The 14,612-nt window shown below is 50.6% G+C and overlaps 1 protein-coding gene across 3 annotated transcripts in view; it reads left to right on the top strand.

The window, feature by feature from the left end:
• Nucleotides 1-14,612, top strand: part of SOGA1 (suppressor of glucose, autophagy associated 1) — a 68,522-nt gene that overhangs the window by 26,572 nt on the left and 27,338 nt on the right. For all 3 annotated transcript variants that reach the window (XM_045084173.1, XM_045084171.1, XM_004746476.3), the window contains exons 3-5: nt 213-371; nt 11,842-11,904; nt 12,527-13,702. In XM_045084173.1, coding sequence (XP_044940108.1) covers nt 213-371; nt 11,842-11,904; nt 12,527-13,702 — 1,398 coding nt within the window. The remainder of the gene's footprint in view (nt 1-212; nt 372-11,841; nt 11,905-12,526; nt 13,703-14,612) is intronic.

Here is a 14,612-nt window from a genome sequence, read left to right as displayed (position 1 = left end):
GTTTGGGTTTTGCTTCTGCTCTTTTCTGGTTGTGTGACCCCCCTACCCTCTACTGACTTCTCTGTGCCTCGGTTTTCTCATCTGCTAAGTGGAAGTGGTGAGAGACCCTGTCTGCTGGGGGGTTGCTTTGCAGCCAAGGCGGGGCAGGGCGGAATGGGGCCCAGCGGAACGGGGCGGGGTGGGGTCCCTGCTCATCACCCACCCTTGCGCAGGTCTCTAAGGACATCTCCGTGCGGCTGCATAAGGAGCTAGAGGCGGTGGAGAAGAAACGGGCGCGGCTGGAGGAGGAGAACGAGGAGCTCCGGCAGCGGCTCATCGAGACCGAGCTGGCCAAGCAGGTGCTGCAGACGGAGCTGGAACGGCCGAGAGAGGTGAGGACCCGTCCGTCCCAGGCAGGGCCAGGTCGGAGCAGGTGGGCGCATGCCAGCCCCACCCAGCCGGGGCTCTGAACCGCTGTGTCTGCACAGTTAAGCCTGTAACTGGCAGAGCTTATTCATGCGTTCATTCCTGCAACACACATTTCCCAAGTACTGCTGTGTGCGCTGTGTCCCAGACGCTGAGGGCACAGTGGTGAATGAAAGACACTGATTCCTGTCCTCCAGGAGCCCATAGGCCAATGAAGGAGACAGTCATCCACCTAAGAACCGCAGCTGTGGGAGGATTAACCGGGAAGCACTCCACGGTGCCCAGCGTGGGGCCTGGCCCTCTGCCTCAGTTTCCTCACCTACAGAACAGGACAAGGATGCCCCCAGTCTTGAGGACTCACTGTAACTTGTGTGGACGTGATTTAGGGGCTGCCATTTGGTGTGAGGCAGTGCTGGGGCCGAGCCTCTGGCCGGTGTCTCAGCACAGATGTTAGGACGTTAGATGCTTCCTGAAATATGGCCCCCAGGCACCAGCCTCTCTGGCTTTGCTCATGTGAGTCCTTCCACTTATACGTACTTACTGTCTTCTGCTTTGTGTTGGGCATGTGGCGTGTTAAGTACCGTGCTAGACACTTTTCCCCTCAACAATTTCATAAAGGCCCAGTGAAGTTGTGATTGTACGCATTTTTGGATGAGGAAACAGCCCCTGAGAGAAAGAGAGATGTCCTCAGGTTGCACGCGGCCCAGGGGCTCTGTAGAATGCCTCTTGAAAGCCATCCGCCTAGGTGATGCCTAGGGCCTAGAATCCTCTAGAATCAGGGGTCTGTGTTCCCAACGGCTCTGGGCACCTTCTGACCACAGAGGCACAGCTGGGCCTCAGCTGTCTGGCTGCGCATGAGGGTGTCCTGGGATTGTACATTGTTCTAGGGCACTCCTCACCTTCTCCGAGGGCAAGCATGTCAGTGTTCCAGGACTGGAACACCACAGCCCTGAGGCCAGAACAGTTCTCCGGCTACCCTTCCTCTGGGCGTGTTGGTGTGACGTGCCAGTAGCTTCTCAGTGTAGAGACAGAGGGCATTTGCTGCTAAGGGCCAGGGGGGAGGTCCCCTCCCTCAGGCAGCCTCCTGCTCCCTGACCTTCCCGCCCCTCCCGCCCTGTGGTCTGGCCCACAGCACAGGGGCCCTCTTCACACATCTCAGTGCTGCCACCCTTGATAGTGAAAAGGGGAGAGAGTTTCAGAGAGTGCCTTGAAGCTTAGCATGTGTCTTTTTTGTTTTTTAAAGATTAATTTATTTATTTTGGAGAGAGTGTGTGTGTTATCAGGGGGAGGGGCAGAGGTTGAGAAGCAGACTCCTCACTGAGCACATGACCCTGAGATGATGACCCGAGCCAAAATCAAGAGTCGGAAACTTAACTGACTGAGCCACCCAGGCGCTCCAACTCAGCGTGTTTCTATTGTAAAGGAGAGGAAACTGAGGCCCAGAGAGGGACAGGTTGCCTGACTTCAGCGCCCCCTTCCTTAGCAGAAGCCACATCCCCTCTAAGTTTTCGTTTCTCCGTTTGATATTAGGATAATAACAGTACCCAGCCCATGAGGTTGTTTATGACAGATTGAGTAACCATAGAACCCTATGAAGAAGTTAAAAAGAATAAAGTAGTATGGCAATTCCTGAACAAATTAAATATGCAATTATTATTATATGAGCCAGCAATTCCACTTTGGGATCTGTGCCCCAAAGAACTGAAAGCAGGGACCTGAACAGATATTTGTACCCCTCTGTTCTGAGCAACAATATTCATGATAGGCGAAAAGTAGAAGCAACCCAAATGGCCATCAGTGTATATATATATATACAGTAGACTCTTGGTAAGCTTTGAAAAGGAATGAAATTCTCACACATGCTACACCATGGATGAACCTTGAAGACATGATGCTAAGTGACATAAGCCAGCCACCAATGGACCAGTATTAGATGGTTCCAAGTATAGGACATATGTAGGGTAGTCCAAATTCATGGAGGCAGAAAGCAGGGTAGAGGTAGCCAGGTGCTGGAGAGAGGAGGGAGTGGGGAATTGGTATTCAGTGGGTATAGAGTTTCAGTTTAGGATAATAAAAAAGTTCTAGAGATGAATAGTGGTTGCTTGGCAAAGCGAATGCACCTAGTGCCACTGAAATGTATCCTTGAAAATGACTAGAAATGGTAAATTTCATGCTATGTATATGTTAGCACAGTTAAACAAAAAAAAAAAAGAAGGTAGATATGTAAGTACTAGTGCTGAAAGATATCTAATAAGAAAAGAAAGTTAGAGAGCTGTGTGTGTATATATATTTATATAGTGCAGTCCCACTAAGTATTTTGAAAAGGCATACAGAGCAGACTGGTTTTGGGGCATGTGTACGTGCAAATGCATGGCAGAGGCGTGGAGGAAAATCCCCTGAACTAAGGAGTGAGAGATGGTGGGAATGGCACAGGAAAGAAAATGAGTTTGCTTCATGTTCTTTTAATTAGTGCTGTAGTTAGGTGGATTTGGGTGGGGGATTATTTGTGAAGTTTGAAATACAGTCAAGCATGTAAAGAACCCCATATGGGGCTGCGTGGTGCTGGGCAGTAGGTGCTCAAGAAATACCGGTTCAGTTCCCCTAGGAAGGCAATGTCAGCAAGGCAGGTCTGGCCCTCCCGGACATGCCCCTTGGCTTGTTGGGATCTGGGAAAGGGGGCGTGGCCCTGTGCTTATTTGCTGATTGCCTGCTCCCCTTCCCCTCCTCCTTCCTGACATGGTTTCCATGGAGTTGAGGGTCCCTTAGCCATTCTGCCAGAGCTGCTGGAGTCCCATCATCCAGCTCTGCCTTTGCCATCCTGACAGGTTGCTGTGGCGATACTGTCACCCAGCTGGGAACAGGAGCCCCTGGCCTGAGCTGATGTGGTTCCCATGGAGATCACTCTTCGCTGGAGAGAAGGGAGGGTGGCCAGCCCCACCCGTCCTCTGCAGTGGCACCGTTGCCCAGCTGGGCTGCGGCTTAAGAATTGTAACAGCAGCCTCCCCCTCGTCCAGTATCATTCTCGAGTTTTAGGCAGAAAGCCAGTATGAGTGTTGACATGATGTATTAGAATATAGTGGCTGTGTCCGAGTGCTTGCTCTGTACCAGGCGCCACACCAACGGCCTCTCAACATACCTAGAGCTGTTATCCTCATTTTATAGGTGCTACTCTTCTCGATAGTATTTTAATCATAATTCACATTCTATAGGAGCACCTGGGTGGCTCAGTGGGTTAAAGCCTCTGCTTTCAGCTCAGGTCATGATCCCAGGGTCCTGGGATCGAGCCCCACATCAGGCTCTCTGCTCCTCGGGGAGCCTGCTTCTTCTCTCTCTCTGCCTGCCTCTCTGCCTACTTGTGATCTCTGTCTGTCAAGTAAATAAATAAAAAATCTTAAAAAAAAAAAAATTCACATTCTATAAAAGTCACCATTTAAAAATGTCAAATTTAACGGTTTTGATTTTTTGGTTTTTTGGGGTTTTTTTAAAGATTTTATTTATTTATTTGACAGAGAGAAAGATCACAAGTAGGCAGAGAGGCAGGCAGAGAGAGAGAGGGAAGCAGGCTTCCTGGTGAGCAGAGAGCCGGATGTAGGGCTCTATCCCAGGATCCTGAAATCATGACCCAAGCTGAAGGCTGAGGCTTTAACCCACTGAGCCACCCAGGTGCCCCAAATTTAATGGTTTTTAATGTATTCATGGTGTTGTACGTCCATCACCATGATCTAACTCTAGAATATTTCCATTGTCCCTGAAAGAAAGCCCGTACCCGTTAGCAGTCACTCCTCATTCCCCCCTGCCCTCCAGCCCCTGGCAACCACTAATCTCCACGGTGGCTCTGGATTTGCCTGTCCTGGACATTTCATACGAATGGAATGCTGTGATAGGTGATGCTTTATGACTGGCTTTTTTCACGCAACATCAGGTTTTCAAGGTTCATCTGGGTGAAGTAAGTATGTGTCAGTACTTAATTCCTTTTATGGTCAAATAATAATCCATTGTATAGATAGACATTTTGTGTGTCCACTCATCAGTTGATGGACCTTTGGGTTGTTTCCGCCTTCGGACTAGTAGAAGGAATGCTGCTCCGTACATTTGCACACGGGTTTTGTACAAGATCCGGGTTTAGCTCTCCTGGGTGTATACCCAGGAGTGGACTGCTGCATGTAGATGGGACTAGGAAAAGACAAAGATGGGCTTCCAACCCAGAACTCTATCTCCCAAAGTCACCCCAACTCTTAGGTGCTGCCCCGCTTTCCTCACCCTGTCCAGGGACCTCCCTAGGACCCGCTGTGTTTTCAGAGCCTCTAAAGGGGCTGCTAACTGCAGGGAGGGAGCCCCTCTGTCTCTGGCACCGGCTTCTTACCCCGATTCCCATTCTGATGGGGTAGACAGGGCGCTGACCTTGGCATCACATCACCCAGGTTCAACGCTGGGTTCTGCTGGCGGTGTCATCTGATGCATCCAGGCCGTGGTTTGTGTGGTGCGGGTCAGGCTCGAATTTGGGGTCACACGGGCCTGAGTTTGAATGCTGGCGTTCATGTTGCCACTCACTTGCCAGTGACTGTGCTGCTGGGCCAATCGTGTAACTGTCCCAGGGCTTGGTTCGTTCTTTTATAAAACAGGAATATGCGTGCCTGCTTCTCAGGGATGAGCAGGTTGAGGTGCTTAGCGGAGGGGAAGGGCTTGGTAAATGCTGGAGATCCTCATCACCCTTTCAAACTGCTGGCTGGCTCTGGGTCTGCAGTCCCATTTACCTTAAAGAACACATTTCTGCTGCCCTTAGCAAGGCGGGGTCTATAGCAAGCTGCCACTTGCCCGGATAAGGAGCAGTTACATTGCAAATCGTGCCTGCCGTTGTCAGTGTGAGTCCCCGTGACTTCTGACGTGAGGCTCATGTCTAAGCCAGTCTTTGCTTCCTTCCCCCAGATGGTCTCCCCTTAGCGCGGAGCCGCGTGGCCCCTAGCTGCCTCAGTCTTCAAGACACACCCCCACCGCAGGCCCCCTCTAGAGTAAATTTTGCACGCACAGTGCTGTCTGTGTTTTCAGTGAGACCCTTTCAAGCATCCCCTCCATATTTGGTGAAAATCTGCCCAGCTGTTTTGGCAGCAGGTTCATTTTTATTCCTTGAAGGTTGGTCTCTGTTTCCTGGCAGCATGGGAGCAGGGAAGGCATTGGAGCACAGGGGCCCCTCCAGAGCTGAGCTCAGGCAGCTTCTCTGTGCGGCCTGGACATGCAGGGGACCCAATCTACTAGAGAGAAAGATGAGGCAGGACATAGGCTGTGCTCCTAGCAGGAGAAATTAGACCAAGGATGCTGAAACGCCCTACCCTGGCTGCTCAGAGATGGTCTTGTGAGTTGCTGCTGGTCTGTGGGGAAGTCCCTGATGTTTGCAGGCCAAAGAATGTACCCTTGGGGTCCGTCACTTAGAGACAGGCATTCTTGTTGGTGGCTGCGACTGTCCCTCCTTGCCCCTTTCTTCCCACTCTCCTGAGGCCTGGGGCCAGAACATCTGCCCCTGGGGGCTCCACAAAGGGGCTCTGACAGGCCCTGGCTCCCTCAAGGGGCACCGCAGCCCCCCAGGCCGCCTGGCCAGCTGCTGCCCTGCAGAGGGAAGGAGGTCTTTGTGCTCTGTGAGCCTGCCTTGTTTTCCCTCCAGAGCTGAAGGGTAGTGTGGGAGCCCAAATGGCTTGGGAGGGGGGAGAGGGAGGGTCAGTTCTAACCAGAAAAGGCTGCAGTCCCTCTGTTCCTGAAAGTGTTTCCCGCTCTGGCCCCTCGTCTCTGCCCACTGCCCTCCCTTCCCAGTGAGGTTACATGGGAGGTTCATGGTACTCAAAGTGTACTGTCTGCCAGTTGGAGAGGTGTCCAGGGACTTTTCTTGGGACAGTATGTAAAAAACTTCTCACTATGATTTTCTTCCCTCCACCCGACAGGTTAGAGGAAGACTAATAGAAAATATAAGTAAGTCATAAGAAGGAAAAATTCACCTGTAATCCAGTATTCAGGGGGAGTTACTCTGAGTAATTATCAAATTATTATTTGGGTGGCAGGGGCATATACTTCCAAAACATTTCTCTTCTTACATGCACACACATATTGCAATGTACAGGTCTTGATGCATTTTTTTCCCTTCTAACAGAAGTGCTCAGTGAAGCAAAAATATCACTACAAAAGCACATCAGGGCGGGCCCAGCCTACCACTAAGGGTACATCTGACCCCAGTGGTATTGGTTGCCTTGGGCAGAAAAACTGGGGACTTGGGCTCACTTTGTTCCTTTTTGTGATTTTTTTTTTAAAGTGTAGTTGACGCACAACGTGACATTGGTATCAGGTGTACGACATAGATTGAACAAGTCTGCACATTTTGCTGTCCTTACCATAGGTGTAGCTGCCGTCCGTCACCATGCAGCCCTGTTATAACACCATCGACTATATCCTGTGCTGTACCTTTCATCCCAGAGACCTATTCAGTCCATAACTGAAAGCTTAGATCTCTTACATTGCCCCCAAATTCCCCCATTTTTGTGGTTTTTGAAGCTTGAATAATGTGAATGTGTTATCTAAAAAAATAATAGAAATAATAATAACCCTACATAAAAAATGAGAAGGGAAGCCTCTCTTAACCACCTCCTTCAATTCTGCTCCTGACCCAGCTTAACCCGTGGTTAGCAGGTTGGTTTGTGTCTTTTTAGCCTTTCTCCGTGTTCACACAATGTGTATTTCTCTGTGTATTTTTAGAAAATAAAGATGGGATTATATTGTATCCATGGTTTCTGTAACGTGTAGAATAATGTAGCATGAACACAAACTTCTTAAAAATGCTGGGTGGTTGGGGTTTTCTTCTGCCTGAGGTGCTTATTATAAAAATCAGAGATCACAGAGTCAAGTAAACATAGGAAGGAAAGAAAAGTCTAAAAGAGCACCGTCTATTTCAGTATTTAAACACAGAGCCAAAGGTCAAGAAGGAGCTCTAACTCTCTGGCTGCTGTGGTCACCCTCAGGTTGGGGAGAGAATGACAGGGCCAGGGCGGGGGTGGGGGGGGACTTCTGATTGTCACTGTTGTGTAGATTTACAGTGAGGTATTTTTCTATATTAATTTATTTTTAAAACTATTTTGGAATGAGAAAAAAGTCTTAAAGAAAAAGCTGGAGGACTGTGTCTCCCCCACCCTCCACAAATGTGGGGTAAGACAGAGCCAAGTGTAAGTTTGCTTTATTCTCATTGTGAACAGCCTGGGTGGGGTATGTTCTTTGCGAGCGCGCGCGCGCGCGCACACACACACACACACACATACACACACAGTATGTTCTTCTCACACACGCACACACACACCCTATTTCTCTAACAATGGTAACATGCTCTAGGTTTTTCCTTTTTATAACAGCTTTATTGAGATATAATTCACATACGATAAAGTTCATCTTTTTAAAATGTACAGTTCAGTGGTTTTGTAGACTATTCAGAGCTGAACAACCTTCACCACTTTCTCCGTCCAGAACCCCAAGCCCATCAACAGTCTCTCCCCAGCCACTGGGGGGGCCACGCCCAGCCCTGGGCAACCACTGATCTGCTCTCTATCATTGTGGATTTGCCTACTGTGGACATTTTATGTAAATGGTATCCTACATTGTGTGGCTTTTTGGGACTGGCTTCCTTCACTTAGCGTGCTGTTTTCAGGATACACACATATGGTATCAAGTACGAGTCCTTCGTTATTTTCGGTGGGTGAGCGATGATACTCCGCGTGTGGATATACCACATTTTGTCCATTTGTCAGTTGGTGGACATTTGGGTTGTGGGTTTTGTTGCACGGGTTCCTTCTTTTCCTTACCCAGATGTCCCAGAGACTTTACTATGTCAGGAAATCCCACTCCTGTCCTTCCTTTTTAATGGTGTTAGGCATGGTAGGATTTCATTCCTTTTTTTTTTTTTTTTTTTTTTTAGATTTTATTTATTTATTTGATAGAAAGAGATCACAGATAGGCAGAAAGGAAGGCAGAGAGAGAGGGAGAAGCAGACTCCCTGCCAAGCAGAGAGTCCGATGTGGGGCTCGATTCCAGGACCCTGAGATCATGACCTGAGCCGAAGGCAGAGGCTTAACCCACTGAGCCATCCAGGTGCCCTGGATTTCATTCCTTTATATGTGGTGGGTGAGACCTCATAGCGCCCTGCCCCCGCTTCCTGTCACCCCATTTCCTCCCTCCAGGGAGTCTGCAATGCTTGACAATCACCTGAAGCGGCTCAGTTCTGTAGGGAGAGGAAGGGGTTCGCCCAGGATGAGAAACTCAAGTGTTGCAGGATTGCCGGAGTTCAGCTCCCAGGGGAGGCCTCCCTTCCCCCTCAGCTTGCAATAAGCCAGCCCGGATCTGCCAGCCTCACCGTCACCTCACCACTCACTCCATGCCCGGGTGTCCCTTTGAGCACCCCCTTCCCAGGCGCCATTTATGGGAGGGGCTGTTTGTGGAGGGAACCTGTTTTGTGGCTTCACCCCATTTCCAGCCTTCTCCTTGATTTTCAAAAGATCCCAGATCAGCCCTTCTCACATACTGGCTCTTCGCTCTTGGCCCCCAGCGGCTGAAATGTCAGCCTCTGTCTTCCTGCCTCATTTGCATTTCAAAAGGTCTCTTTAGGATTTGATTGGGCTCCAAGATACACTTCAGACCCCAGCTGGAGTTCAATTCCTGGGCTCTCCGGTTCTAGGCTGGGCACACTGTAGAATCAACCTGGGAAGCTGTTTGAAAATCCCAATGCCTGGGACCCACCCTGGACAATTACAGCAGCATCTCTGGCACCGGGAGCATCAGCATTTTTTGTTCAACTTCCCCCAGGTAATTGTGATGCGCACCCAGGTTGAGAGCTGCTGTGCTCCCTCCACTCAGAGCACATTTTCTCCTTCCAAGTCTTGGGGAACTATGTCGGGACCTCGGTCGAGAACTGGCCCCGGGTCAGCTATGGATTTACTGTGGGACCTTTCTCCCACCTTCAGCGAGCTGGGGGCTTGGATTAGATCCATGGTTCTTGATGAAGTTCTAGAATATAGGTGAGGTTCAGTGGGGTGAGGTCCGGAGCCGATGACCAAGAAAGAATTCTTGAGACATCTTTGGTGCAAAATGGTGGTTTATTAAAGCACGGGGACAGGACCCGTGGGCAGGAAGAGCTGCTGCCCCCTTTCTGCTGGTCACCCCCCACCTCAAGTGGTGAGCGATGGCAGGTTAAGTACCATGGAGTTGGGGGGAGGTTTCAATAGAATTTTCATACGCTAAAGAGGACCTACAAAAGATACCTGATACCAGAGGCCTTGCCATTGCCAAGGTCGTTTTGCCCTGTAGCAAGGTATTAACATTAAGATGGGTGGGAAATTCCTAAAGAATGTCACCTCTGTCCCACCCAGGAGTGTGGGGGTGGGGGAAGATTGGAGGGTGTCAGCTTTTGCTTTGTTCTCAGCCAGCCTTCTGTTCTCTCCTCAATTCTCACCTTCAGGGATGGGTGTGAGAGGTGGGGGGCTAGGGAAGCATGCATTCAAACACCTGGGAGCACTCAGAAAATACTTGAACTTGAAAAGTAAAGGCAACCCAAGCGAGGTTCTGTACATTTAGTATAAATCATCCTTCTCGCGGGAAGGAATGTTCAACACACTCTTCCATCTGAGTGACTTTTAAAAGTTATTTTTTAAAAAAATTTTAAAAGATTGTATTTATTTATTAGAGCAAAGAGAGGGGCAGAGGGAGAGGGAGAGAGAGAATTTCAAGCAGAATCCCCACTGAGCACTTTGTGGGGGACGAGTGGGGAGCTCGAACCCTTGACCTTGAGATCATGACCTGAGCTGTTATCAAGTCAGTCTCTTAACCGACTGAGCCACCCAGGAGCCCCCTGAGTGACTTTTTTAAACATCAAGAAACTTTAGGAGAAATTATTGTAACATTTCCTCAAGTTCCCCTCCATAGGGCTTGAGCCATTTTGCATTCTTCCCAGAGGAATACGACTTTTCCTGCTTCTCCATAGCTTCACCAATAGAATATATTGTCAGATGTTTGGATTTTTTTTTTTTTTTAAGATTTTATTTATGTGACAGACAGAGATCACAAGTAGGCAGAGAGAGAGGGGGAAGCAGGCGCCCCGCTGAGCAGAGAGTCCAACATGGGGCTCCATCCGATGATCCTGAGATCATGACCTGAGCCAGAGGCAGAGGCTTTAACCCACTGAGCCACCCAGGCACCCCTCTAGATGTAGTTTTAATTTGCATTTCTCCATCTTGAATAGGGTTGAACATCTTCCTCTGGTTACAAGCCGTTTTACCTTTCTTTTCCTGAGCAGTTTTTCTATCTCTAGCACATTTTAGTATATGTTTGTTGGCCTTTTTGTTTCATATCCTAAGCTCTATATGTACTTAGGATATTAACCCTTTGTCAGTGCAATAAACTGCAAATGTTCTTCCCAGTATCGTTTATACTTTTACTTTCTTAGGGTACTTTTTTCCATGTAGAATTTGCTTATCTAATTAAGAGTATTAATTTCTTTAAAAAATCAGTTTCTTTCCATATCAGTTCTGGATTTTTGAATTATGATTATTTTGGTGTTATTTTGCATGAAAACTTACAATTTAAGTTGTGAAAAATCAAGCCGTCCCTCCTGTGTAATTGTGATCTGTTTTACCCATTATGCATTTGTTTATTAGTATGCATTCCGAATTAAAGTTCACAAGGACAGGATTCCCCCTGAAATGGAGATTTGTGTGTTTATGGAAGAGTCCCCTTGGGAATAATGCCACCAAGGAGCCTCAGAGCATTCACACTAACGGCTTTGGCCCATCTGCTGGGGAGCTCTGGAGCTGGGATGGCTGTTAAGAGTTGTTCTGAGCTGAGGCAGGAGGCTCTGGACCAGTCATTGCATCTGGGCATATCATCTTGAACGAGGGGGCTGCCCTCAGCCAGCGGCATCACTTAGGTCTTAGTTGGGGGAACAAGTGCCCCAGTTCTGAGGAGGCGGGAATCTGAGTGGAGCCCATAGCATCCTCCCCAGGTATCCTGTCTGGCTTGTTCACTGCCGTGTCCTCTGTGCCTCGCTGTACCTGGCACATAATAGGTACTCAAGAAATCTTCGGTGAATGAATGAAAGACGTAGAAGAACAGAAACCCAGATTTCTGGGTCTTGGCCCAGGCGAACTGGATCATAATGTAGGTGTGGGTTTGGAGGGGAACCCTGGGCATGTGTGATCAGAGTCCTCTCCTTACATGCTTCTGGTGTTCTGGGTGTTCTTGAAGACCCCTGTAACTCAGTAGTTGGTGCTTGTCAAGCACTGATCGTGGCTGGGCTAGGCTGGGCAAGGAGGGGGGCCCACAGTGGAACCCAAGGCACCTTGACTACTTTCGATGCCCATCATCAACCTATGAGCTTTCAGTTTTCTGAGTTTTTTTTTGTATTTTGTTTTTAATTTCTAGCATTCCTTGAAGAAGAGAGGAACCCGCTCCCTGGGGAAGACAGACAAGAAGCCTTCGGTGCAGGTATTTCCTGGCAGACCCCATGGCCCCCACAGGCAATTTTGAATCTGAAGGGCCAAGGCCTAACTCCAAGTGGCCCGGGAAGCCCACTCTTCCCCAGCCTCAACCCCGCCCTTCTCCTTTTCACTTTCTTGGCTTCAGTGCTCATTTCACTTCCCAATATGATGCCCGGAGCCCATGGTTTTTGCACTGGCAGATGGATCAAGTGCTCCATACAGATGTGGTGCAGGTCAGGCATAGGGTACGGTTAGCTTCTTGTGATCCTGGATTGTCAGCGTGCCAGGCACTTTTCCTACAATATCTCTTTTAATCCTCCCCGTGGCTCCATGAGGAAGGGAGTGTTACTGCCCCATTTTACAGATGAGGAAACTATAGTAGTCATGGTAGCAGCAGTGGCAGCAACAGTTGTGTGGCAGGATGTTGTCTACTCCAGGAAGCCCTCCCAGATTCCCCAGGCTGTGCCACATCAAGGAGGTCTCCCTCCCTGTCTCCCCTGCTCCTCGAGAGTCAGGGCCTTGTCTGATTCCTTCCTGTGTCCCCCAGCACGTAGTTAGTGCTCCCTGAAGTGCGGTCGTGACACTCACCTTCCTGAGTCCTGTGTGTCCTTGTGTCCATCCGGCTGCAGGAGGACAGCGCGGACCTGAAGTGCCAGCTGCACTTTGCAAAGGAGGAGTCAGCCCTCATGTGTAAGAAGCTCAGCAAACTCGCCAAGGAGAATGACAGCATGAAGGAGGAGCTGCTCAAGTACCGCTCGCTCTTCGGGGACCTGGACGGCGCCCTGTCCGCCGAGGAGCTGGCGGACGCGCCCCACTCCCGGGAGACCGAGCTGAAGGTGCACCTGAAGCTGGTGGAGGAGGAAGCCAACCTGCTGAGCCGCCGCATCGTGGAGCTGGAGGTGGAAAACCGAGGCCTGCGGGCAGAGATGGACGACATGAAGGATCACGGGGGTGGCAGCGGCGAGGCCCGCCTGGCCCTCTCTGCGCTGGGCGGCGGCGAGTGCGGGGAGAGCCTGGCCGAGCTGCGGCGGCACCTGCAGTTCGTGGAGGAGGAGGCGGAGCTGCTGCGGCGCTCGTCGGCCGAGCTGGAGGACCAGAACAAGCTGCTGCTGACCGAGCTGGCCAAGTTCCGCGCGGAGCACGAGCTGGACGTGACACTGTCGGAGGACAGCTGCTCCGTGCTCAGCGAGCCCTCGCAGGAGGAGCTGGCGGCCGCCAAGCTGCAGATCGGCGAGCTCAGCGGCAAGGTCAAGAAGCTGCAGTACGAGAACCGGGTGCTGCTCTCCAACCTCCAGCGCTGTGACCTCGCCTCCTGCCAGAGCACGCGGCCCATGCTGGAGACGGATGCCGAGGCCGGGGACTCTGCCCAGTGTGTGCCCGCGGCTCTTGGTGACGCCCCCGGCCCCCATGCTGCCCGGCTCTGCAGGGCCCGGGAGACCGAGGCGCTGCCTGGGCTGAGGGAACAGGCCGCGCTGGTCAGCAAGGCCATCGACGTCCTGGTGGCCGACGCCAACGGCTTCTCGGCTGGCCTCCGGCTCTGTCTGGACAACGAGTGTGCTGACTTTCGGCTGCACGAGGCCCCCGACAACAGCGAGGGTCCCAGGGATGCCAAACTCATCCACGCCATCCTGGTGAGGCTGAGTCTGCTGCAGCAGGAGCTCAACGCCTTCACACGCAAGGCGGATGCTGCCCTGGGGGGCTCTTCCAAGGAGCAGCCAGAGCCCTTCTCATCGCTGCCTGCCTTGGGCTCCCAGGGGCCCTCCAAGGAGTTGCTTTTGGCCAAAGACCTTGGCTCTGACTTCCAGGTAAGATGTCCCAGTCACAGCCCCCGTTACTTCTTTTGTTAGAAATTTTTTGCCAAATCCTATGCAGGACAGAGGGGCACATGGCACTCGAGTGTGCGGCTTACTGGATTTTCCTGAGGGGAGCACACCAGTGTCCTCATCACCCAGAACACGACCTTGTCATCATCACAGCATGATGCCCTTTGAAGTCTTTCTGTACGTGTCCTCTCGTGGGCTTGTTTCTCACCCAGATTGTTTTATGTGGTACCTGCTGTCACCACACAACTGATTTTTCTTGTGTAATGTGTCTAGTGGTTTGTGCGCTTACACTGCCGTATTTATTGGTCATGTACTTTTTTGTGCTTGGAGCTGGAGCAAAACCAGACCTGATTCCTGTCCTCTGGTCCCTGTCATCTAGTGGGGAAGAAAGATGTACATCAAGATGTCAGGCCACTGGAATGTGAAATGACAAACAGATAGGAGGGCTCTCAGGGAAGGACACTTGGTTCTGTGAACAAGGAACGTGACCTCGTCTTCAGGTCAGGGAAGGCCTCTGATGTGAGCTGAGATCATAAGGGTTGATTAGCAGGGAAGAGACTTGTAAACAGAGAGAGCAGCCCGTGAGAAGGCATCATGGCCGAAAGGAGCATGGTGTGCCTGTGGGCAAAGGGAAGGAGGGTGGCTGGCTGGGGTATGGGAGCATTTCATCCTGAGAGCAGTGGGAGGGGTCTAAGCACATCCATACAAATTTTAGCTTTTTTTCTGACAACAACACGGTGCAGTTGTGCCATAATTTCTTTAATCTGTGCCCTGCTGATCTGGCTTGACCTTACTTTTTTAAGCAAGCAGGAAACCCCCCCCCCCCGCCCCTCCCGGCCAATGTTAGGTCTCCCCCTTGGTTCTTCTGGAGGTAGGAATGAGCTGAGGCTAC

The sequence above is a fragment of the Mustela putorius genome, unplaced genomic scaffold (assembly GCF_011764305.1).
Source record: "Mustela putorius furo isolate JIRA1106 unplaced genomic scaffold, ASM1176430v1.1 tig00000743_pilon_pilon_pilon, whole genome shotgun sequence".
Taxonomy (NCBI): domain Eukaryota; kingdom Metazoa; phylum Chordata; class Mammalia; order Carnivora; family Mustelidae; genus Mustela; species Mustela putorius.
This window is presented reverse-complemented; position numbering and strand designations above follow the sequence as displayed.